Source organism: Myotis brandtii, unplaced genomic scaffold (genome assembly GCF_000412655.1).
Source record: "Myotis brandtii unplaced genomic scaffold, ASM41265v1 scaffold115, whole genome shotgun sequence".
NCBI classification, from domain to species: Eukaryota; Metazoa; Chordata; class Mammalia; order Chiroptera; family Vespertilionidae; genus Myotis; species Myotis brandtii.
Genome location: NW_005353967.1, coordinates 19,044,344 through 19,071,961, shown reverse-complemented (window position 1 = coordinate 19,071,961; position 27,618 = coordinate 19,044,344). Strand labels below are relative to the sequence as shown.

The 27,618-nt window shown below is 33.6% G+C and overlaps 1 protein-coding gene across 7 annotated transcripts in view; it reads left to right on the top strand.

Annotated features, from left to right (window-relative positions):
• The window catches only part of AP3B1 (adaptor-related protein complex 3, beta 1 subunit), a 188,961-nt gene that overhangs the window by 25,120 nt on the left and 136,223 nt on the right, over positions 1-27,618 (top strand). For all 7 annotated transcript variants that reach the window (XM_005858062.2, XM_014550016.1, XM_014550037.1 and 4 more), the window contains exons 3-7: positions 2,624-2,698; positions 11,211-11,306; positions 11,905-12,065; positions 14,852-14,918; positions 22,717-22,899. In XM_005858062.2, coding sequence (XP_005858124.1) covers positions 2,624-2,698; positions 11,211-11,306; positions 11,905-12,065; positions 14,852-14,918; positions 22,717-22,899 — 582 coding nt within the window. The remainder of the gene's footprint in view (positions 1-2,623; positions 2,699-11,210; positions 11,307-11,904; positions 12,066-14,851; positions 14,919-22,716; positions 22,900-27,618) is intronic.

Here is a 27,618-nt window from a genome sequence, read left to right as displayed (position 1 = left end):
GCTGATCCCGGTACCGGGAGGCCTCGCGGCTCCGCTGATCCTGCCCGGCAGGGTCACAGATCCGGGTCCCAGACCGCAGACAGCCTTGCCTGCTGCCGCCTGCCTTCAGTATGCAAATTAGCCGCCATCTTGTTGCTTCAGGGTGGGGGTCCCCACTGGGGTGCCTGGCCAGTCTGGGTGAGGGGCTGAGGGCCGTTTTCAGGCTGGCGGGCGACTGAAGCTCCAAACCTCTCCTTTTTTTCTTTTTTTTTTTATTCTGGCATTTATTTACCTTCTATGCCTGTCACTGGAGCTGAGAGCTGGCTTTCTCTCTGAGGCTCGGCTGCTGAAAGCAGGTTTCTGGCCTTTGTTTTCTGTATTTGAAACAATGTTGCGACTCCAGCTCTGAGATCCCGGCTGACTGACAGGAGGTTTCTGGGGTTTTGTTTATCTTCTATAAATGTTACAATGTTTCCAACTGAAGCTCAGAGGCCGGCAAGGCAGGCGGGGAACGTTGGAGTCCTCTGTCACTGAAGGAAGCAAGCCTCCCTGTTCGCATCAGCTGCCTGGCTGCCGGCCGCCATCTTGGCTGACAGTTAATTTGCATATCTCCCTGATTAGCCAATGGGAAGGGTAGCGGTCGTACGCTAATTACCATGTTTCTCTTTTATTAGTGTAGATTAATAGAATTGCCCAGTTTTCACTTGTAATGCAAAATTTAAACAATTGGCTAATGTTAGTGGAGCTAAATAGATATAATACAATTCCTAATTATATATAAAACATTAATAAAATATTTTTGTAATTTGTGTTGCACTTGCTGTCTTTTTGTTTGATTTTTTTACATTTAGAGTGAAAAAAAACTGGCTCAATTTAGTGGCTATCTAATGCTAAATAGTTCTGATTTCGGTTCAATGGAATTAAATTCACAAAACTTGTATTTCTCATTACCATTATACTTTTTATCACCACCATTGCTGATTTTATTTTCTACACATCTTTATATGATGAGGTCATAATGTAATAAATTTGTATAATTGCACAAATAAGCTATTGTAATAAGGTGGTAACACCACTGCCACCATATGAGAGTTTGAAATTGCCTTTTAACATATCAAAGTCCACATTTCATTTATGAGAGATGATCATGGGTATCAGTATGTTCTGTTAAAAGGTGAGTTGTTTTGAAACTCCAAATATATAAAACTCAGTTGGTTGAGCATCGTCCTGTGTACTGAAAGGTTGCCAGTTTGATTCCCAATCAGGGCACATACCATATAGTGCTCTCTTTTACCATTTCACATATTTGTTTAGTGTCCCTCACCCCCAATAGAAGGTAAGCTTCAATGGACAAGGACTTCCTATTGTCTTGGTTGTATCCCTAAGGCCTAGAATAATTCCTGGCATGTAGTATCCTCTCAGGAACTATTTATTGAATGAATTTGACTATACGGTATTTTTTCTTCTCTCAGGTATTAACATCCTGTTGAATAGCACGCTATAGAATAAAGTTGAGGAAGCCTTAGAACAGGATATAATAGGACAGGATCTCTGACTTGAAGTAATCATCGAATAACTGAAGGGGTCCTAGAGAACATTTAATCACTCCTTATTTTACAGATGAGGAAATTGAGAGAGGTTTAAAAATCATATACTAGTAAAGATGTTTTAGCTGCAGTATTTTGTGAATATTCTGTAATACTCAGCTGATTTTATAAAATACTCAAATAACATGTCAGCAAATAGAATACGAAAAGACTAGCTGTGTTAGAGTGTTTTTTGGTGTGTGTATGTGTTAGAGTATTTTAAAGCTGTGTTTTAGAAAGGTCTTTTGAGAAATTGCTACCTGGGATAGAAGGTTAGAACTCAGAAAAGTAAAAAGCATTGGGTTGGGGGCATGATATGAGCTTAGGCATAGAGGAGCCAGAGAATGTTCTGGTAGTGAGTAAGTAGATCAGTTTTCTTTGATAAAAATCACAATAGGTCCTAGTTATAAGAGAACAAGATAATTCTGTAGTTTTTGGCATAATTGTTTGATATGTTTAGTATAGTTTTTTGATATAATGTTTGGTATCATAGTTTTGAGGAAAATTGGTAGAAATAGGAAATTCTAGCAGAGTACCATTTTATCATGAGAAATGAGTTTGGTTTTAGACATAGCAAGTTTGGGATCAGAGAGACATCTAATGATATCTAATTAGAGAAGTAGAACTAGAACTCAGAGTTAGAGCTTGAGTTTGTGGAATTGACCCCCATAGAGATTAGAGTTATGAGGGTGAGTGAAATTTTAGCAGTTTCAGAGAGTGTAGTGCACGTAACTTTGGCTGGCAGAGAAAGAGGACTTGGTGAAGGGAACTTTGAAAAGTAATGGTTGGAGAAGTCGGTGAACCTATGAAATAAAACCAAGGGGAAAATAATTATTTTGTTCAAAATACTTATATTGTCACACGAGCAATTGATTGTTCTTTGTTCTTTGCTGCAAGATAGTTGGAATAAAATGACACAGAAAGAGTTCAGTTTGTTAATTCCATAGCTTATTTTCAGAGTCAGTCTTTCTAAATGTTTAATGGGGAATTTAAGTTTTGTTTTCAAATGAATAATTTAAGAGAAGTTTCAGCCCTCATATTCCACTTTTATTCTTCAGATGATTGCAAAAGGGAAAAATGCATCTGAACTGTTTCCTGCTGTTGTGAAGAATGTGGCCAGTAAAAATATTGAGGTACTGTTTTGGTTCATAATTTTCATGATTTTCTTTTTAGGAAAAGAATAATATGCTTTCACTTAAAATGCACCATAAGATATTTAAGTATCACTCGATTTTTGCTGATTCCGAGGAAGGTAGGTTTACTCAGTAGGAAGTAGTGATATCTGCATAAAATTTAAAATGCCAGCACACATGCCTCCTATTTGTGCATTGTTAGCAACTGTGAGCATCAAGGAGTATGCCTGGTCCTCCTTTTGAGTCTGGGAAGTTTGGGAGAAAGAACAGTCTCCACTGAAGAATATTTTCAAGGACCTGGTTTCATTGGGGCAGATGTTTTAGATGGACATAAATGGAGTATAACAGGTAGAAATTAAGGATACAGGAAGTTTTTTTCTCCTTATAATCAAGTATTATTAATATCCTTAAAGTTGTATTGTTTATGTATTCAGTAGGTGTTTAAGTATTCAGTCTTTGTTTTGTTTATGTATTCAGTAGGTGTTTAGTCTTGGGTATACAGTGTACATCTTTAACTTATTACAGTTTGCCACTAGGTACAATATACATCTTTAAGTTACCACTATCTATTTTCAAGTGACATTATACACTACTCTTCCCCCTCCCTGCCCCTGTGGATGCCTGAAACCGCAGATAGCACCAAATCCTATATATACTGTATTTTTTTCTATACATACATACCTATGATAAAGTTTAATTAGGCACAGTAGGAGATTAACTGCAATAACTAATAGTACATATAATAGAGCAATGATAACAATATACTGTAATAAAAGTTAAGTGAATGGCTTTGGGGTCATTATTAAGTGAAATAAGGATTACTTGAACTTAAGCACTGTTGTTGATACTTCAACAGTCAGTCTGATAACTACGCTGTGACTGCAGTGTGCATAAGCTGGATAAAGGGATGATTGCACATCCTGGGCGGGACTGAGTGGATTGGCATGAGATTTCATTACACTACTCAGAGTGGCCTACAATTTAAAACTTAAAAATTGCCTATTTCTGGAGTTTTCCACTTAATATTTTCTGGACCATTCTAGGGGTTATCTTTTCATTTTCTTAATGGTGTCCTTTGAAGCAATTTTTAATTTTTATGAGTTTCAATTTATCTAGTTTTTCTTTGTTTGCTTAAGTTATCATATCTAAGAAACTAATGTTAAGGTCATGAAGATTTATACTTGTCTTTTTCCAAATAAGTTTAAATGCTTTTATATAAAGGACTGCAATCCATTTTGAGTTCATTTTTGTGTATGGTGTTACCTGTTTTTTTGTCACTATAATTTTGCTGTTCTAGAATTTCTTATATATCGAATTATACAGTATGGAATCTTGTGTTTGACTTATTTTACTTAGGAAACTGATTCAGCTATGCTGTTTTGTGTATTCACATTTTGTTTCTTTTTGCTGTAATATGGGTATCTCACAGTTGTAAAATTTGTCAGTTGAAACATAATTGGATTGAATTAAATGCTCTGTGTGGGCATATATTTTAATTTTACTTGTGTAAATATCTGGGAATAGGTTTGTTGCATTGTCTGGGAAGTATATGTTTAATTTTTAGAAAATAGTGCAGTGGCTGTATGCATTCCAACCAGCAATATATGAAGAGCTCCAGTTGGTCTGCATCCATTCCAACACTTGATCTTGGTAGACTTTATGGTAACTTCATTGTGCTTTTAGTTGCAGCTTTCTGGATATTTAGTGATGTTCAGCATATTTTAATGATCTTAATAGTCAGTCATATATCTTCTTTTCTAAAATATTTGTTCACCCTATCCAGGGGGCTCAGTTGGTTGGAGCATCATCCCAAGCACCAAAAGGTGGCAGGTTCGATTTCCGGTCAGGACACATAACTAGGTTGTCGGTTTGATTCCCGGTAGGGGCATGCACAGGAGGCAACTGGTCAGTCTCTCTCTTTCTCTCTCTCAAGAAAAATCAATAAAAACATATCCTTAGGTGAGGATAAAAAATGTTTTAAAATATTTGTTCAAGTTTTTAGCCTGTTTTTACTTTTTTGTCTTATTGAAGTGTAAACATTCTTTATATATTCTGACACAAGTCATTTGTCAGATAGATGGTTATTCACTGTTATTTATTTTCTCCTGGTCTGTGGCTTTCTTTTTGTTTTCTAATGTCTTATAAAAATCAAACATTTGATTTTGATGAAGTCCATTTTATTGATTTTTTTCAGTGATAATTCAGGCCATTTTATGACCTGTTTAAGAAATTTTTGCCTAACTTAATCTCACAAAGATTTCTCCTAGTTTGTTCTAAAAGTTTAATAGTTTTGCCCTAGCTGGTTTGGCTCAGTGGATAGAGCGTTGGCCTGTGGACTGAAGGGTTCTGGGTTAGATTCTGGTCAAGTGCACATGCCTGGGTTTCAAGGTTGTTCCCCATTAGGGGGCGTGCAGGAGGCAGCCAATCTGATTCTTTCTCTTCATTGATGCTTCTGTCTCTCTCGCCCTTCCTCTCTGCAATCAATAAAAATATATATTAAAAAATAAGAATAAAAGTTTAATAGTTTCCTCTATGACATTTAGATCTATGATCCATGTCATGGTGGGGTTTCCAAGACGCCCCACAGATTTGATGATTCATTGGGAAGATTCATAGGAATCAGGATGTAGTCGCACTCATAGTTATGATTGATTAAAGAAAGATACATAACAAAAGGTGGTACTAAAAGAGATGCATAGGACGAAGTCTAGAGGAAACCAGATGCAAACTTCCAAGAATCCTTTTCTAGTGATTTTCCCACTGACAATCGGTTCTTTCAGCATCAGTTGTAATAAAATGTGTGAAGTATTGTCTACTAGGAAAGCTCATTAGAGACTTAGTGCCCAAGTCTTTCACTGAGGGTTGTTCATGTAAGCATTAACTGCTTAGCATATACCAAAATTCCAGACTCCCAGAAAGAGAGCAGATATTTAGCGCAAACCATATTGTTTGTGTGTAAACCGCATTTATTAGTTAGGGAATGAGGGAATACCTCTAAAATTGAAATTCCCAGATACCAGTCAGGCCCAAATTGTAAGCAGACTTTCTGTGGTGGGAGGTAAGATTTGAGATCCCCGCCCCCCCCCCCCGCCCCGCCCCCGGGCCCCCAGATACTGAGTTATTCTGGTATCAGTTATTAAGAACACTGTATCTTTTTCCCATTGAATTACCTTGCCATTTTTGTGAAAAATCCTTGATTATATTTTTGAACTTTTTTCTATTTCATTGATCTATCTGTGAGTATATTTTTGAACTTTTTCTGTTTCATTGATCTATCTGTATGTCCTTATTTCTGAGCTCTTGGACTGTTCTGTCTGATAAGAATATTTTACAAGACTGGGGTCTTGAGCCATGGTATACCAGTTTGTCCAATCATTTATACTAAACATGTGATTTATGGTGAAAATTTGCTTTCCTTCTATGCTCAGGAGCTTTAGTTACTAATGCCATAGATACTGATGATAGTGTATGTGGGTTAGGCATACAACACCTATATGATCCCTAAAAAAAAGCCTGGACAATCTGTCTTACAAAGCTCTGCTGGTGGTCAGCTCTGTATACATGTTTTTTTAAAAATATATATTTTATTGACTTTTTACAGAGAGGAAGGGAGAGGTATAGAGAGTTAGAAACATCGATGAGAGAGAAACATCGATCAGCTGCCTCCTGCACACTCCCCACTGGGTATGTTCCCGCAACCAAGGTACATGCCCTTGACCAAAATCGAACCCAGGACCCTTGAGTCCGCAGGCCAACGCTCCATCCACTGAGCCAAACCAGTTAGGGCTATGCATGTTTTTTATACTTTGTTGCTGAAGGAATTAAGCAGGTCTTAGGTGACTCCACTAGCAGAAGAGATCTTGGAAACTTGGACTTTTTACCCCATGTGCTATTTCCTTTGGCTGATTTTACTTTTGCTCTAATAAACCGTAACCCTGAGTATAACAACTTTCTGAGTCCTTTGAGTTCTTCTAGCGAATCATCAAGCCTTAAGATAGTCTTGTGGACTTCCAACACAGGACTATTTCAAATTTCTATTTCTTCTTGGATCTGTGTTGGTAATTTGTCATTCAAGAAATTTATTCATTTCATCTAGGTTGTCAGTTTATTTGCATAAAGTTGTTAACATTCTCCAGTCCATGAGGACAAGGTAGCAGAGAGGTTAAATTATCTGACCAAGGTCACACAACTAGTATGTGGAACATTAAGAGTCTAAAGCTAAGTAAGTTGGCTTCAGAACCAGTCTTAGACCATTTCCCTTTTAGAGCCATCCTTCCTGTTTGATGATTCCTTCCTCCTTTTTACACCTTAGTTCGATCTCTAATCAATATCTGGTATTAGCTGTCCTTTGGGAGGTATCTGGCATTGGTATAAATTTTTTGTTTTAAATGTGGGTAGAAATGACCAAGTCCTTCCTTAGAAATCTGTAGTCAATAAACTAGTTCTCCTTGAACTTGTAGTCTTCTTGTTATAAACAGAAAATTCTGTTCTAGTTATTGTTTATTCAAAGTTGTTTGTACTTTTCAGATAGTTATAATAGTCAGCGGTTCTCAACCTGTGGGTCGTGACCCTTTTGGTGGTCGAACGACCCTTTCATAGGGGTCGCCTAAGACCATCCTGCATATCAGATATTTACATTACGATTTATAACAGTAGCAACATTACAGTTATGAAGTAGCAATGAAAATAATTTTATGTTTGGGTCACAACATGAGGAACTGTATTTAAAGGGCCAGAAGGTTGAGAACCACTGTAAATAGTTGAACTTTCCTATTTGTTTATTGTTTTCATTTACAATCAGATTCTGGTTTGTTGCATAATGTTTTGCAACAAAATGTCACTATAAGCATAATTACTAGTCTATTTGTTTGAATTTCTTTTGTTATTGAAATACTTGGTTATTTTTGAAACATGCTTAATCCTCTAATGTTGTGCGAAAACTGACTTAAACTTCTTAAGAGGATTGATGTTTTATTGCTATCAAGTGCAAAATTCATTTTTATAAGTACCTGCTGCCTTAGACACACAGTTGAGCTATACGTCATCTGCCATTTGATGTTAAATGATGCCAAAAGTGACCTAGTAAGCAATCGGTGGTTATAGTACAAAAATAATCAAAGGTTTAGTCAATAACTCATGAAGTTTGATGTACTAGTATTGATAAACTAATTAAACAGATCTGCCTGTGTTCTTCCAGCCTACTGGGGCTCTGCTATGATTAGCTTTACAGCAAGGAGTGTTGTAACATTGAATGAAAGTAACTGATCAGAAAATGGTGTAGTCACGGAGCTTTAAGTACTCCCATTTCTGGTCACAGAATGGTTTCAGGGAAAGTAGGTTTTCTCTGCACACCTGCAGCCAGTCAGTGCATAGGCCTCTTGTGGTCAATATTGATTGATTCTTATAACAGAACTAGAACAAATTTAGTGTTTTGCAACCTTCTGTGATTTAATATTGTTATGCTTTTTGCTGTAACAGTCACAGAATCCTTCTGTAATAGTGGATAATTATAGCAATACCTACTAGCTCAGCTGTGGTTCTGAATGTTTCAGTGTTGCCAATATAAACTTCTAGATATATTCTGGAGTTTATAATTCACCTTTAAAAGTTGGCTATACCAGTTATTTGGTAAATAAAGGTGTTAACTAAGAAATCACAAGAGGATGAGGGAATAGGTGGACGCTAACCCATTCTTTCAAAACTTTCCAGAAAACTGTAGACTGAAGTCTGAATATACTTAGTTAGGAGAAAGAATACTAGTATTTGAAGTGATTAATTTTTTAAAACCCTACAAGTCAAAGGCTTTAGAGGCAATCTTTATAATACCTATCATTTCTTCACAGTATGTTGGTGTCCTCCTAAACATCTGAAAAGATATGAATTATAACCATTGGTGGTAAGTTAGACCCTAGATGTAGCAATCTAATGGGAAATGTCTTAATTTTTTTCAGTCTACCATTGGACTGTGATGTTTCATCAGCTGATAATTATTGAGCTCTTACTATATGCCAGGCATTGTGATAGGTACATTGATAGGTACTGGAAATATAGAGATAAGTAGGGAATGATTTCTGTGCTAAGTAGCCTCGTGTTCATTCCAAAGTTGATTTGAGAAACAGTCTTACATAAATACGTCTTGTGTATTGATTTGATATATTGAAATTGCTATATATAAATTAGTCAACCTACAAATGTTAATTGCTTTTTGACACTGTTGTAATCTTAGGAACTTTAAAATCTGGCTGGGGAGAAAATCATCTATACCTCAAACAATTAGATGAATGCTTCTTAAACTGTAATTTAAGAATTTTTAAAACATTTTCATTTTAAAAAATATAAAACATTGGGTATATTTTGGATCATTTGGTTGCCATCTTATATACTTTTATACACATAATTTTGGAACCCATTTGTATTTTTGTGTAAGATCATTTGTTCTAAGGGATTATTTAAAGGGTTCATAAAAAATAAAAAGGTTCATAGTCTTTCAGGGGCCTAAGTGGGTTAATAACATATGTAGATGTGAGATCAATGGGTGAGACTGCCATTGATTGATTGATTGGCATTCAGAGGTGTGGTTATTTTTAGGAGTGAGTTTGTTTTTGATTGGCTAATGCTTAGAAGCAAGGAGCTGTAACAGATTGGTTGACTTGCAAAAGTTTGTTCATTTAGCGAGTTTTATTAATAATAATGATGTAGAAAGTATGCTCATTAAGTTTTCACTTATGCTAATAAAATTTTAAAGAGCAGAAAAATAGGTCAGATTACAAATTAAGGTCTAAAAATTATCTTAGGATGCTGTGACGGGTTGAATTTAAGTTGTTGAACATTTCTGTAGGTAAATGTAAGATCTTGCCCTTCTTTTAAAAGAAAAAAACCTCACCAGGACAGTTTTCAAGTATGGCTTGATTTAGTCAGTAGAACATTGGGAAAAGGTGTGTTGTCATAATTAAGAATTAGTTGTATCACTGGAAGCACCTCATCTGGAACAAAGTCTTTTTTTTTGTGTGTGTGTGTTTTTTTTTTTTTAAATTAAATCTTTATCGCCCGTATCTGGAGCTCAGAGTCTGAGACTCCCCCCTGACCGAAAACGACAACCGCGCTCTCAGCCACCAGCCCGCTTTGCGCGCGCACCTCCGCACCTGAGTATTTTCCACACTGCGCCTCCTCTGAGCCTCGGTGTGCTGTTATTTTTCCTTCTAGTTGAAGAGTCTCTCCTCAGCCAGCCTTCCTGCGGTTCTGGGTGATGTCCGTTCGGTCTTTTAGTTGTATTTTTGAAGTGGTTGTTTGCGGCAGCAGTCTGCGGTGTTTACCTATGCCGCCATCTTGGTTCTAGCCTGGAACAAAGTCTTAACTAGTTTATTCTTAACCTTCATTTGTAGTTTAGAATGTCATACTGAAAGAAATATACACAAATTGGAGTGAGTTCAGAAGGGAGCAAAAGGATGGTAAAGGAACTCAAAAACTAGGCTGTGTCAAGGGAAATTGGAGTGGGAAGATAGGGAGGCCGTGCAGTTGTCCTTAAAGTAGTCCAGATTAGTTAGTATGATATAAAATGTGGCCCAGTGTAGCACTGATTTTCCTTTTCAGCATCAATTCCAGCTATTTTTAACGACTTTCATTCATTTCCCATGCTCTCTGAACATCCCATAAACTTTTAGGTATGTACTATACTGATATATAAGGAAATTAATCAGGTAGTGGTATCTGAAGATATTTGAAAGGGAGATACAGGCTATGAGCAGTGCCAGGAGGTGGCAATTGATGGATTTCAACTCAAATTCTAATTTTCATTTAATTTTTCTGTTTATCATAGTTTTGTTATAAATTAATTAAATTGCCTTTAAAAACATTTTTCTGAACACACTTCCATCCTTTGGCATTTTTGTCACATGTTATTTTTACTGAGCTGAAGATATTATGTAATATATATTGGAATGTGAATATTACCATAGAAATAGATTTGGAGCTTCAGCACTTTATGACAGATGAAGAAACATAATGTACCATACCATATAATTAGTGGGCAGAACCCAAGATCTTTGTATTATTTGTATCCCTCATTTTGAAACTATTTTTGTAGTTCAGTTAATATTTGAATATCCTTATAAGTTTTGCTCAGGGATGTTTTTTCCCCTTGAGAGGAAGAACACCTTGATAGGATGTTATTATTATAGGTTGGATTATTAAAATTCCTATTTCACAAGCTTTTTCTGTTACCATTCATTATCCTACAATATATATAGGGTGGGGCAAAAGTAGGTTTACAGTTGTGAGTACACGAAACTGTAATTCTTGTATTACTATTTATTAATTATTGTATTATTTTCTGTATGAAAACTATAAACCTACTTTTAACCCACCCAGTATTCATCTTTATTTTATAATCTAAGCCATGACCAGGCTCAGTTATTTACTTCAAGAAAATTAAGAATGGATTTTGGTATAGAAAATACTGAATTTTTAATTTTCACTCTGGCTAGGATTAAATGATTTTTTTTTTTTTTAACAGATCAAGAAGTTAGTATATGTTTACCTGGTTCGATATGCTGAAGAACAGCAGGATCTGGCACTCTTGTCCATAAGTACTTTTCAGCGAGCTCTGAAGGTAAATAATAGAGTGAGCAGGCAAATAGCTACAAGGTTTCTGCACAGTTGAAGATGTGTCATTTAAAGAAGTGGAGCAATAATTCACTAAATGGCGCAGTAGTGTTTTGAAAGAGTTAAAAGGCCTCTCACAGTGCCTATTCAATACCCTTAGAAAATAATTTATATAACCAACTGGACCTTGCCCTGTATGTTTCAGTTTGTGTTTAGTATAATCATTATCATGCATCAGAGACCTCTTCATCATTATACTAACTAGTTGAAAGTGTACAAAGAGGGAACATGACTTTTTAAAGTTAAAATTTATGACCTGTACCATTTTATTATTATGAAACTCAAAACCTAGTATGTTTAGTAATAAATGATCAACAAGAATTATAACCATTACTTTTCTTATTAAAACATTATTCAGATAAACATTTATTAAACCTTTTTTTTTTTACCAATTTCCATATACTGATTATTTATTGTAAATTAAGTAGCTTTCCCCCTGCTATTTTTACATTGCACCCTATACGCATCTATTAACTGTGTCATAAAGATGTCTTTGAAATACTGTAAACTTGAAATTTTGATGAATATTTTTTCATAATTTTTAGGACCCAAATCAGCTAATTCGTGCAAGTGCTTTGAGAGTTCTATCAAGTATTAGAGTGCCAATTATTGTACCTATTATGATGCTCGCTATTAAGGAAGCTTCTGCTGACTTATCACCATATGTTAGGAAGAATGCAGCCCATGCAATACAAAAATTGTACAGGTAGGTGCCTTGTTAATGCCAAAGATTTCTAATATTATATGGAATGCTATATAATCTGTGGAGGCTTATTTTTTTTTTAGCTCTTGTAACTAATCTGTTCTTATACTAAGTAGTGATTTGAAAGAGTTAAAAGAGTGACTATGTTTTTCCCACCACAAAAATTCTTTAGACATCTTGTTTAGGTTATAGAAACCCTACACAGGTTTTTACTTGTGAGCCTATTAAGGCCTGTAACATAGATTTATAGATTTTATAACTTAAAAATAATCAGAATTTGAATTCTCATTTATATGATCTACCTCTCATGTACACATACACATATATTATTAGAAAATCATTATTTTCAGTTTACTGTAGGGTAGGAATCATAAGTATGTTATCTTCTCAACTCACTTTGTTTCCCTTTCTTCATCTTTGGTCCTGCAGTTTCCTTCCTTGTCTGATTCTTTCCCAGAGCTATTTTAGTAAATAATTTTTTAATATAGCTCCATACCATATTTCTATGATACTTATTAAGATACCATACATTTCTTAATCTCTGTGGTAAACATATTGCTTAAGTAAAAATAATACTATCTGCAATAATTTGGTATTATTTTCTGTTACCATTAATTCCACAAGCTTTTGTCAATATTATTTTGGTTCCTGGTGTTGTGAAATATGTATAAAATGTATGAAAAAAGTAGAAGATGTATTATCATATACTTGAGGAAAAAAATCAAACATATGCCAAATAATTAAAGGCAGTCTATGATTGAATATGGTATTAACATATGAGATATATATATTTACATACAAAGGTACACTAACAATACCTGTAATAGGATAGGGCTCAGAGATTATCATATGGGGTTTCATAATGAAATGGCATTAGTTGGGAAAGACTTCCTGGAGAAGGGAAACTGGCGCTGAAATTTGAAAGAATTAAAAGGTTTGAATGTTCAGATAATTATAATAGTAATAAACATATAAAAATAAATATAAAAAAATAAAAACTCATTTTCTTAGGTTAATTGTCAAAGCTATATCATGCTTCTCACTCATTATCTTTTCTTGTTTATAAACTTGCAGAATAAGATTGAAACTCACTGTGATGGTTTAAAAGTTTATCACTGGGCTCCATTTTCTCTCTCCCCTTCAACTCTTACTCTTCTTCCCTTGAATTTACAGTTTAGTAGCTCACTACTGCCTGTTAGTCCTCTACATAAAATGTTTTTATCTCATTACCATCTCTTTTTCCTCCTTCAGTCTCTATCTGGAAAATTTCCTCCTTACTCCAGCTCTAAAGTCAATTGTTTAAGCTTCTTCTGAGATATCACTTCCTTAAGAAACCCTCCACAACCCTCCTGTCTCCATTGGTGCCTTTCTTCTTTATCCACATAATCCCTTACACATATCTCTGTTATATGGTGTGTTTATGTTTGGCACTGTCCTTACTAACCTCTGCTTATTTTTTCTCTTTTTAAAAAAAATATATTTTTGTTGATTTCAGAGAGGAAGGGAGAGGGAGAGAGAGATAGAAACATCAATGATCAGAGAGAATAATTGATCAGCCGCCTCCTGCACACCCCACACTGGAGATGGAGCCTGCAACCGGGGCATGTGCCCTGACTGGCAATTGAACCTTTACCTACTGGTTCATAGGTCGATGATCAACCACTGAGCTACCCTGGCCGGGCTAACTTCTGCTTATTTATCTTTGTATATCTATTTTTAGCTTCTTGGTGAGTGAACAACAATAGAATTCCATGCTAGGAAGAAATTATATTGTCAACATTTTAGTGATTAGAGCTGCTATTAAGATGCATTTCTTAATTCTGTACATATGTAAATTTTGCTTATATTTTTTGGTTTTAGATGGCAGGTTTTATAGTATATGTTTCCATCAGTGAACTAGAATGCTACAAAATTCTTATTTGGAAATTCTGTATATTTGTCTTGACAATTATGTATCAATAATAGAAAATGATTGCTATCCTGTTATTTTCCCCCTTAGTTACAAAAAGAATTTGTGGTTTATCTATTTGTAATTACTTTCTTAATGTTTTCTAATTTTTTTAATGAAGTGAACTTGTTGTTTTTTTAAATATATTTCTTCATTGATTTCAGAGAGGAAGGGAGAGGGGAGAGAGAGAAACATCAATGATGAGAGAGAATCCTTGATCGGCTACCTCCTGCATGCACCCTACTGGGGATCGAGCCCGCAACCCAGGCATGTGCCCTTGGCAGGAATCGAACCTGGGACCCTTCAGTCCGCAGGCTGATGCTCTATCCACTGAGCCAAACCGTCTAGGGCACCCGTGGGCAAACTACGGCCCGCGGGTCGGATCCGGCCCGTTTGAAATGAATAAAACTAAAAAAAAAAGACCATACCCTTTTATGTAATGATGTTTACTTTGAATTTATATTAGTTCACACAAACACTCCATCCATGCTTTTGTTCCAGCCCTCCGGTCCAGTTTAAGAACCCATTGTGGCCCTCGAGTCAAAAAGTTTGCCCACCCCTGGTCTAGGGTGAACTTGTTCTTTAAATACTTTATTAATGGTATTGGTATCTGAGTTTAATTAATATGAGCAACTTTAGAAAGAAAGAATAGGTCACATTTGGAAGAAAAAGCATCCCATTTTACATTAAATTCATTTTCTATTTCTTCTTATCTTTACATAATTCTCGCTTTCCTCTCCCTCTTTAAATGTTTCTCAATATTTTTGAAATGGGTGGCTTCATATAAAGTTAGAATTAAAGGAAAAATTTTAATGTATGTTCTTTTCTCTTTATGTTTTAGCCTTGATCCAGAGCAGAAGGAAATGTTAATTGAAGTTATTGAAAAACTTTTGAAGGATAAAAGCACAGTAAGTAATATATTCTTATATTCGAGTACAATTATATTTTACTTACACAGTATCATTTTACTGTTGTATATTTGATGTAATTATTCTTATTGATTTTTGAATGGTATAAAAGTAGAACATTACAATCTTTGAAGAATAAAAGTATCCATATAAAGGGAAGGATTGCATTTAAAATTATTTTTTTTAACAATACGGTGGTGAAGGCCTGGGGTGGCCTAGAAGGGGTCAATGGAGGGAAAAGGAGACATATGTAATACTTTTAACAGTAAAGATTTAAAAAAAACATAATTTTCATTTGTTACATGTTTCTTCATCAGAATCTGAAGAAGAGCAAGTTGATAAAAAATGTTTTCTTTAATCTGTGGCTAAATTGTTGACTGCTTTTAGTGCCAAAGTTTTTATTTCAAGCAATGATTTATTAGAGTTTTTAAAGGCTGAATCACCTGGGAACAAAGAATTATTTTAAAATAAAGTTTTAAAAAGTATTAGAGATACTGAAAAATTAGAAAAGTATGTTTCAGTATTAGAATTTTTTAAAAAATACTGAACATTTTCATATGTACAAGACTTTTATTGACTGGTAAGAATGATCTTACTGGCTAATATGAGTCATCTTTTATGAATGTACACAATCCTTCCTTCTTTCTTTTTCACTCCCATTCTCTGTGTGTAGTGATAATGAGATCTAGGAATAGTGATGAACCATGGATTCTGTGAGCAGACCTCTGGAGGAGCTGATATAATGGTTTCTTTGATGGAGGCCTCTGCACCCACCTATATGGCTCTACTATTGAGGAAAAGTCTGCCAGCTCATTTTAGGATAATAGCAGCAGCTATCCAAATGCAGTAGCCACTAGCCCCTTATAGCTATTGTTGATTGGTGTAGTGTATGATTTATCATGGAGAATATTCAATTTGCACTTGAGAAGAATGTGTATTCTGTTGTTGGGTGGAATGTTTTATGTTCAAGTGTTTTATGTCTGTTAGGCCTAATTAATTTATAGTATTGTTCAAGTCTTCTGTTTCTTTGTTTGATTTTCTGCCTGGTAGTTTTATCCATTATTGAAATTGGAGTATTGAAGTCTACTGGTATTATTGTAGAACTATCTATTTCTTTTTTAAATTCTGTCAGAATCTACTTCATATATTTAGGAGCTCTGATGTTTGGTGCATCTATGTTTATAATTGTTTTTTTCTTCCTTTTGTCATTATAAAATGTCCATTTATCTCTAGTAATACTTTTTGTTTTAAAGTCTATCTTGTCCTTTATAAGTACAGCCACTCCAGCTTTTTTATGGTAGCTGTTTACATGATATATCTTTTTCCTTGCTTTTACTGTCAACCTGTTGGTATTTTTTAATTTAATGTGTATCTCCTGTAGACAGCATATAGTTGGATTTTGTTTTTTAATCCAGTTTTGAATATGTGCCTTTTGCTTAGATTACTTAATCCATTCACATTTAATGTTATTATTGATAGAGTTGAATTTAAAGCTATTTTACTTGTTTTTGGTTCTTCATTCCTTCTTTACTGCTTTGTTTTTATATTAAGTGAATATGTTCTGTTGAACATTTTAATTCCTTTAATGAGGTTTTAATATATATTTTTAAAAATATTGTATTATACATGAGATTATACTTGGAGATTTTATTCCTAGGCCATCCAGCAAATTTCTTTTAACCTGTGATGTAGCAGGAATCTTCAATGTATTTCTTTTATAATATTTGGTATAATGTAAGAGATAAACATGTATAGTTTTGCTTAATAAATAAATATATTTCAAAGATAACAGAAAATCCTCAGGGTCAACATGTTACTTAATGCAGACATATTATAGGCATTAAGATTGACACAAGGCAAGGATACCCACCTTCTCCACTACTAATAAAAATTGTACTAAAGGTATAAGCCAATATAATTATACAAGAAAAATTAGTCATAGGAATTAGAAAAAAGGAAGTACAACAACTTCTCTTTGCTGATGATATTCATTTTCTAGAATAAACCATGAAGAATGAAGAACAAAACTAAATCAAACAAAAAAAGAGTTCATAGAAAAGCAGGTTATAGAATTACCATACAGAAAATCAATAGCTTTCTTATATGCCAATATAGCAAGTTCAATTATATAGTGATAAAGCAATTTCAATTTATAATAGCATAAAAGTAAGACCAAGATAAAATGCAACTCTACACCACTGCTTAACTCAGTTGTCTCCGTCTTACTACTCCCCACAGAGGTACATTAGCAATTCTGAAACAACACTTTCTCTTAATTCTGGAACAGAGCTAATAACTAAATATATGGTGGATAGTGTGAGCCACATTTCTTAATGTCGGGCACTTTGCAATTTAATCATCATGTCTGATTTTTTTCTGTTTCTTACCTGTTTTCGATCAACTCCGGCTTTATTTCTGATGTCTCTTGTTCATTTCTGTTCTCTGTTTTTGAATTTCTGTTTCATGTAATTTTTCCATTCTCCAAATGCTGCTGTGAGGGTGCTTACTCATTTGGAGTGTTGTTAGTTTTCTTTTGCTTCATCATTGATTATTTTGTGGGTAATTTTCATCAGTTGAATTGTTTTGATTTTCTGTTTTTAGTACTTACACATTACTTGCATCTTTACTTTTTTTTTTAATAGGGTTGGTGATGTGAGTTTGAGGAACTTTGCAAAATTTCTAGTATAAGAGCACTCTCTGTCAGAATAGCGGAATAGCAGAATAGCGAAGTATGTTTTTTTAAAAAAATTAGGTGGCTTTTTTTGTTTTGTTTTTGCTTTTTTATAGGAAGGGCATCCATGGAAAGGGATATATGTCCTAAGATTATTTTGATTATTATTATTTTTTACTTCTAGGAGCCTGAATTTTTTCCTTTTTTTTTTTTTCTGTCACCTTTCAGTTCCTAAGGTGCTCCTTTTCCTCGTCTGTAAAGCATCCTTCCTCATAATCTGCTTTGATCCACCAGGAATCATTTGCAGTATTTTCACACTTAGGGTTCTCTCTCTGCTGTTGCTATTATACCTACCACCAACTCCTGTCTGCTTTGTTCTGGGCAATTTTATCAGACTGACATAGGTCTCTGTGAAGTTTTGTGACATAAGCATGAAAGATAACTCTCTGGGATTGACTTTTCTACTTACATGAAATTTGAAGTTTGGAGATTCTCTGAGTTTTAATTATACTTAGGACATAGGTTTACATCTTTAGTTTTTCTTGGTTTGGAATGGAAAATTCAGATTTACCCAGGTTTTAGTAGTATTTAAATTAGTTTTGAGAATGTCTTCTTTTTTTTTTCCTTTGTATGATTATAATCTCTTATAGATAGAATGAAAATATTCTGAGATCTATACAGATATTTATGGATCTTATCTTTGTTACTACTTTTGCTTGTTGCATGTAATACTTCATTGAAGGAAGACAGCTATATTTCTTCTTTCCCCCAAATTAATAATGTCAGCATTGACATTTAAAATCAATAAGAATTCTGCCCTGGCTGGTTTTGTTCAGTGGTTAGACATCAGCCCACAGACCATAGGGTTGTGGGTCTGATTCCCAGCCCAGGGCATGTTACGTGGGTTGCAGGTCCCTCAACCCCAGTAGGGATGCATGGAGGAGGCAACTAATTGATGCATTGATGCTGCTTTTTTTTTTCTCTCTCTCTCCCCCTTTTCTCTCCCTTCCACTCTCTCTGGAAATCAGTGGAAAAAATATTCTTGGGTGAGGATTTAAAAAAAATCAGTAAGAATTCTAAACCATGTTTGTTTAAAAATTTCCCAATTAAATGAAACAGGTCCAACTTATTTCCACATTGTGAAAAAGAATGTCTTCGTTATCAGCAGTGCTTCTTGGGATCATTATTATGATGACATTGCTGTTGCTGCTGATAAGTATAAACTTGAAAGGTTTTAATATATTTAAAAAGTTTTCTTCATTTAACCTCTGTTGATTTTTTTAAAAAATATATTTTTTTATTGATTTCAGAGAGGAAGGGAGAGGGAGAGAGAGAAACATCTGTGATGAAAGAGAATCATTGATCAGCTGCCTCCTTCACGCCCCCCACTGGGGGGTTGAGCCTGCAACCTAGGCATGTGCCTTGACTGGGAATTGAACCGTAACCTCCTGGTTCAGAGGTCAACACTCAACCACTGAGCCACGTCAGCCGTGCTGTTGCTTATTTTAGCTTAAGAAGATTTTCTTACAATTGAGATAAGTCTCAAAGAGAACTAGTTCTATAATTCTCACTTTAAGGAAAGGTGGAATATATACATATTAAAATATAATAGATTGGCTTTTCCCTTTTACTAGAGAAAGACCAATATTTGTCATATGACTAATTCTTTCCTAAAAATAAATCACTTTGGGTTTAGGAATATAGTTATGGTAATATAACTGGAAGAACATGTTAGTGTTACTTACCTAACTGTTGTTTGAATAATCTGTAAATTTTTAAAAACTATACTAGAAACCTCATAACTACAGTCAATGAAATTAAAAGGGAATATTTTATCTATATTCCCCAATCAATCATTACAAATTTTCTTTATATAATTTCTTTATTTTATATTCCTACATTTACCATTTTCATCCTATTTTCTCTATTTAAAATATCCTGAACACTTCTTTACTATAAACCTTTCCTGATTTTCAGTTATAAATTCATTTTTTAAATTTGTAACACTTTTTTAATGCAGAAATCCATATTTGTTGAGCAAGTTAAGTATAGCAGTGGACAGTGTCTCTTATTTAGTACACCTCAAAAGCAGGCTGGTACTTATTTGTTTTTCCTTTTAGGTTAATTTTAAAGAAATTCTTTTGATGGCATTTAACTTTCTAATAGAAAAGAGAGTTACTTAGGAAAATAAATTTGAACCAGGGCTACTGAAAAACTGAGTTGTTTATTTTTATCATGCAAAAGTTTCCACTACTTAATTTAGCTACAAAATGATGTTTAATGAGTATATTGTTAGTTCATAACTAAGCTGTGAGGATAAGACACCATTTTCTAAGTTATTGATTTAATGTTGGTAAAAGCCTCACTGTTGTGGGCAAAAAAACCCCCACACCTCTGAGTTTGTGCAGATGTTTTGTTGTGATAGATCTATTATCCAGCTATTAGAAGATAAATGACGGATCTTTCCCATTTTCCATGCCTCAAGAAAATTGAAATAAGAAGGGGAATATCATTTGGGCTGTATGATTAGGGCAGGTTGGATGGCCATTAATTTAAGAGAAGAAAATCTTGGCAGCATTGGCCAGCTTATACCATATTATCAATCAAACTTTGATGCACTTCTTGTGATGACCCAGCACTCTCAGGTTTTTGCAACGTTAATTAGAATTCATGACAAAATAGATGCAAGGAAACGTTTTGTACCCTTCATAATTTTATAGAAAATTTATTGTTATTAGTGGAACCATTTGCTTAGTGTGATTTTTTTCATTACCAGCTTGTCAACTAGCATAGATAATCTGGAGAAAATATGAACTCCATAGATGGGGTGTCACTTTTGTTGATGGTTCATGTAGTTTACCTTGGAGCACAGCTAATGGCTGAAGTTCATAGCAACAGCACAGAAAAACGTGGCAACCAAGGGAAGATAAATGAACCATGTTTATTGCTTTAATATAAAAAATACATAAATGGAAAACTGCATTTGAATTTGATGAGCTCATTGCTAGTTTTGTTGGAGTGATTTATTTTTCTCCTTATATAAACAGCTACTATTGACACAGTGGGATAGAAATTAACTGTCTTTTTTTGGGAAACTAATATTTTTGGTTTTAAAATCTGAGTGGATCATTTTATTTTAATTCTGGGAGTTTTATAGAGTATTGAACATTTAACAGACCCTAATTATCAATTCTTCTGGCAGTGTTTTAACCTAGGGTAAGTTTGTTAAAACTATACAATGAAATATCTAAGATAGCCAGTTTTATTTTGCAAAGGTATTTTTTTTACATCCTTCCTAATTATTTATCTGTTTCCTTAAACTTTATTTGTACTTAAGTAATTATTTTCTTTCATTTTTCATCTTCTTTGTTAGTACTTAAGAATTATTTTGTGTCTATAGCTCTTGGTTTAATAGATTTAATACCATGTGGTAGCTGATTTTTCTTTTAGTTATTTGGTATCTACCAAACAATTTGAAAAAAAAAAAAACCTCTAGGCTTAGGCAAAATAAATTGATTTTACACAGTTCTTAAATTTAAAGTTCGTTGAATTATTATTTCAATCCCATGGATTATTTTATTCTAAGTGGTATTATTTATTTTTGTACTTGAACACCTTTTACCAATTGATACATATATGCTTATGTATGAAACATATATAATAGATATATTTCACAGTTGCTAAGTCATTCTATAGTTTGATGCTATAAACTTATTTGCTTTAAGAGATTTTAAAATATTAATTCTGTCCTTTTGAAATATGATTATCACAGAATATAATTTTTAAAGAGCAATTTATGAAAAAGACATCAAAATGTAAAGTTGAAAACACTAACTTAACTTCCTTTCCATATCAATAGCAAATAGAAAATTATATGTGTAATACAGTTTTATATAGTTCACACAAATAGTCAATTCTTTGCTTTTTCAATTGAGGTGCATACATGCTGAGACCAGCAGGCGCCAATACATGGGCAGGGCTGGAGTCAATAAATGCAGCTTCACGTTGATACTGATTGGTAATTCATAAAATCCCCACAGGACTGGAAACTTGTTTAGCATAATAGCAAGTCTATATTCTGAGCTGTTTTCTTTCAATTGTATTGTTGGTTGCATATTAATAAACTAAATGTCAGCCAAGTAGAGGGACAAACATTAAAAATATGAATATCATTGTATCTAATATTTTTCAAAAAGTACCGTTTCAGTATATTACTTCAGTAAGTTATATTTCTACTTAATTGTGTATTGTAAGTCATTGGGGAAATTTTAGACACTAAAATGAAGATCCCTAGTGTTCAGAAAGAATATGATATTAATTTATTTTGTACATGTATAGAAGTATTTGTGTATCATATATTTTGCTCAGCTTGTATTTTTATACCAAAGAAGTCTTGATTTCACCACTTTGCAAAAGCATAAGAATTCCAAAAACAGCATTTATGGTTCATTAATTGGTCTTAGAGAAAGCTGCCTTTTGTTGGTAATACATTATTTCAATTTAAGCACATAAGTGATAAAACTGTACTAAAATTTTAGCCTGCATTTTCTTTGTAAGTAAACTATATTGGTAAAACAGGTGGATTAAAATGTGTAAGATATGAAAGTGCTTTTGTTTCAAAAACATTTATGAGTTTCTCATTCACATTTTAAGATACATTCATTGTGAAATTATTGTCATTCTCATTGTAAACTGATATGTGGTCATGGTTATTGTCTTGATTCTTTTTCTGAATATTGTCATGTACTAAATAATGAATCTTTAGATTATAATTTAGGTTAGCTTTAAAAATGAAAAAATGTGCATGATGATTATATTTAATCCATATGTGAACAATTTGTAGAAGTTTAACCTCATGAAATAAAAAATTACCCCAATTTCTAATACTAATATTTCAGAAAATTATTAGTTTTGTAGACATGTTACAACTCTTAAAATTATTCTTTTAGGGCGTGACACTTTAAAATTTGTTATTTAAACATGTGTAATCATTTATTATTGAGTGACTGAATATTTTAAACATTGATTGTCATAATACTGATTGCGCCTCTGTAATGCCTGAGTAGAATCTTTGACGGTGGGAAATCTTTTTTTTTTTTAATGAGTTACTATTTCTTTCTATTCCAGCTGGTAGCTGGCAGTGTTGTGATGGCTTTTGAAGAAGTATGCCCAGATAGAATAGATTTGATTCACAAGAATTACCGCAAGCTATGTAATTTACTAGTTGATGTAGAAGAGTGGGGACAGGTTGTCATAATCCACATGCTGACTCGATATGCTCGTACTCAGTTTGTCAGTCCTTGGAAAGAGGTAAGTGTTGGGTAATCTTCCACTTACAAAATATACTAAGAAAATGGATGCACTTTAAAAATGTGTATGAAAATTAAGAGTAGTAAGTTATAGAAATCTGTGTATTTAAGGAGATCTTGTTTTTCTCATGTTCTTTTAGAAAGCAGGAAACCGATATAAATGCAGGGATAATTGGTTATTGTTTTGTCATTAGATGATATATATTTAATGGTATAGTGTATAAAACTTTAGCTTATTCTGCTTAAAAATTGAAGTATATTTTGAATTATCCATATATAAAAGTCATGTCACATAGGGCTCTTAAATTGATGCAGTTTTACTAACCATCTGTGCATTTATTTTATAAAGTTAATTTTATCATTTAGCAAAGTAAACTTTTGATGGCATTTGTGCTGGATTAAGCAACATGTCCATGCTGTAAATGTCTTGGCCCTTTAATGTAAATGGTGACTTTGACAAGAGATTTTTGTTGCTAATAGCTAGTTGTTTAATTTCAGCCAGCACTTTTCCAGATTGCTATTCAGATTTTTTCCCCCTGTTTTATAGGTAATTTTCTTACTTAGCCACTGTCACTATTTAATAAAACTTTTTATTGTACTTTCCTGTCAGCATCAAATTACTTTTAGTAGCTTTATGCAAATGATCCTTTGCTTTGTCACTATGTAAAAACTGGAGTTAAAATATATACATTCTTTACCGTATCTCCTAAAAATATGTCTTTGTAGTTTGTCTATTTATTTATGTTTCTTGAATTTAATTTCATTTTAGATAAAATTCATGTTTGAAGCTATTTGCCAAACAAAGAAGTTAACTTTTATACTACATATATATTTATTCTTTTGACAGATAATTTAAGAAATTGGTACTATATGCATTCTTTATTTTTACATGTTAATGCTGTGAACCTTAGTTACTAGTATTATTACAAACATGAGATGAAACTCTGGTCATTGTCCTAGTACACTGGAATTGGGCTAAATAATTTCTTATCTTTGCCACTTATTTGCAATCTGACCTAGGCTTTATTCTAAATTATGTGGTTAATGGACTAATTCAGTAGTTTTCAGGTGTGCTCCTCTGCCCTAGATGCTGTGGTACTGCCACTGGACCAACCAAGGGGGTGGTGCTCTAGAGTCCGACTGTTCCAAACCGAGCAGGCTTCGCCTTTGCCTGCCTTTCAAATGCAGCTTTGCATATAATTTCCTTTAGAAAGATTCCTGGGCTAAAAGAAAAGAAAACCCCCCAGTAAAATAGAAGAGTAAGGGTTTAGCTAACTACAGTGGGGCCTTGACTTAGGAGTGTCCCGACTAATGAGTTTTTTGAGATACCAGCTGTCTCTCGGCCGATTTTTTGCATTGAGTTGACAGAGTAATTTGAGTTAACGAGCTCCTTAACGAGCTCGGTCTCGGAACGAATTAAACTCGTAAGTCAAGGCCCCACTGTATAATTGTATATATTCTTAAAAACATAGAAGCAATTCAAGAACATTGTGAAATAAGTGGCATCCTTTTCATAACATCTTGGTAGACCCTTTAGATCCAATTACTGGCAACCATTTAACTTCATTTGTTCTAGTGGTTATAAATTTTACTTTAGATAACACATTTCACTTTATTAATTTAAAATGATACCAGTTCACCCACAAATAATCAAGATAACAGGCTTGTATCTCTTTGGATACACATATGTTTTGTTTATTACCAGTGGAAAAGATTTGAAAGGTCATCCTTTATGGTATCATTAAAAGTAAGGGATTGTTGCCCAGCCATTGTGATTCAGTAGTTGAGTGTCAATCTATGAACCAGGAGGTCAAGGTTCGATTCCCGGTCAGGGCACATACCCTCGGTTGCTGGCTCAATCCCCAGTGTGGAGCATGCAAGGAGGCAGTGGATTGATGATTCTCTCTCATCATTGATGTTTTTATCTCTCCCTCTCCCTTCCTCTCTGAAATCAATACATGTATGTATTGATTGTCAAAGATGTTAGATTTTTAGTACAAATACATCGTACAAAAATAAAGTTCAAATGGATTATCATCATTTCCAGTGGTTCTCAACCTTCCTAGTGCCGCGACCCTTTAATACAGTTCCTCATGTGGTGATGCCCAACCATAAAATTATTTTTGTTGCTACTTCATAACTGTAATTTTGCTACTGTTATTAATCGGAATGTAAATATCTGATATGCTATATGTGTTTTCCGATGGTCGCGACCCACAGGTTGAGAACCACTGATTTAGACCATGTTTATGCTCACTCTTTCACTTACCCCATCTCAGACTTTCTCTGCCTAGTTACAGTTCTGTTTTATAGAGAAACTTTTGAGTGAGCAGGCCAGCCACTTTTAGACTTGAAGACTTTTTGGCCTAGACTTTAAGTTGCATCCAACTTTTAAGGACTCCATATGGTGATTTTAATTTTAAAAGTTGGCAAACTGAATTATAAAGCAATGATTGATCATACCTGGAAGGAACTGAGAAGTATTTGGGATTTATATCTGCTCTCATTTTTCACTTCTCATGTAAAAAGCATACCATGAAGTAAAGAACTGCTTAAGAATATCCTTTTGTTTACTTTAATAAGTTTCTATGTGTTTGCTTATTATGTTCCAGTCAAAGCTAATATTGAAGTCCCCAATCCATAATACTCAGATCGCAATTAGCTAACAACCACAATTAAATTTGCTTTTCACAAATAGAGGTAATATTTCTCATTGAATTCTTTAAAACAGTGTTTATAAGAATTGTGTTTATGGGCTTGAAAGGTAGCACAATTCTTTTTTGAGGAATTAAAAATTAGTGGAAATACTTTTTGAGATGAGCTGATGTACATGCATTTGTCAGTAAGTTCTCAAATGAACACATCATATACAAATAGGCTTCTTCAGAGGCAAAAGAGATTTTTAATTTAGTTTATTTGCATCATTATAGATCAGTATTTAGGCTGTTTATATGTAAATGTATGAATTGAGGAACAATTAAGTGTTGACAAAGTAGATTTCAGTCATATCAATTGCAGTGCATTTTCTATAATTTTTCTAACTGACATCTTTGATGATAAATAGTGGATGCCAAGTCAAAGCCGATTATACAGAGCACTAGGAATTCATGGGACTGTCAGGGAGAAGACCGATTGACTTTAAATTTACATATTAATGAGAAGATTTGTTAAGAGGGTGCTTGACTATAGAAAATAACAGCGTATTTATAGGGCATGACATTTTATAAATAAAGCTGATGCAGGAAAATGGAAATTAAACCTTTTAGGTTAATAAATTCAAGAGACTGCTAAAATGCATATTTGCATTTTTATTTTCTTAAATTTACCTTACTCTTTGCAGTCCTAGTGGGTTGTTTTTTTATTCTAGGTCAAGTTTGTATAATTTTCAAGGACATAAAATTACTTTAATATTTTCTTTGTGTCATTCAGGCTATTATGGGAGAATACTTGAAGCATAAGTATAAATCTCTAAGACTAAAGTTGTTTTTGTAGAAGTAATGGACTTTAAATAGTGCTATAAAACATCAAGTAAATTTTAAAAGTGATCAAAAAAACAAGCTTTTAGTGGCATTAATTATAAACTGAAATAAAACTCCGGCATTGGGTCTGACAGGAATGTTTCTAATTTTATTAATCTATCTCATTAAAGTTGAACTTTCTCAAGGAGATGACAGTTTTGCGAGAAATATCAAAATACTTTATTAATTTGGAACTTAAAACTGTATAACTTCACAGTTCTTTTTGCATATGAACCCAAAATATATTTCTGGTGGCAGTATGTATGCCTTTTGAAATTTGGAGTGATTCATCTACATTTATTTCTCTCAATGTATTAGTACTTCAATGATAAAACCCTTTGTAGGTATAAGAAAGTTCCAAGTTTAGAATTTTGTTTAAAGTATTTTTAAAATAAGTTTCTTAAGTTTTTTAGGGATAGGTATAAAATATGAACTCATCAGAACACAAAATTCATATATTGTACATAGTTCTTGATTAGCAGTTTTTTGAAAATACAAAGGCACTTTGGGAAAGAGTTCAAAACTTCACATTTAAGTCCTGTTTTAAAGGATCTAAGTGTTAGAGATGATTTTTTTTGTTGAATTTTAATTTTATGGGTTAATTTTTTTTTTGTAAATTTTGCTTTGTTTCTTGCTAGTGGACTGTTTTTTAATCTTACTATTCTGTGGAACTTTTAAAAACCAAAATAGTGAAGAGTTGTGGTAGAATCATGCTTTACAATGTGAATAAAAAGTTTTTGAGCACTCTTTCAGGCAACTATTGATGAAGGGTTCAGTGTACAGTTTAATGTGAAACTATGGACCATGTGCTGATGATATTGAAATGAAGCCTCCATTAGTTATGAAGCATTCATTTTAAAGATTCCTTATTATTTATGTTCTTATTTTAAATAATTACCTTTTTTATTCATATACTTTTTAATTTTATTTATTTATTTATTTTTACTGAGTATTTTTTTATTGCTTAAAATATTACAAAGAGTAGTACATTTGTCTCCCTTTTTTTCCCCCTTGGCCTTCTCCCAGCCTCCCCTACCCCCCAGTGTTTTGTGTCCATTGGTTATGCTTATATGCATGCATACAAGTCCTTTGGTTGATACTTTTAATGAGACTATTGCCATTGTGTACATTTTTTTAAATTAAATTTTTGTTGTTGAAAGTATTATATGTCTCATTCCCCTCCACCCCCCATTTTCTGTGCC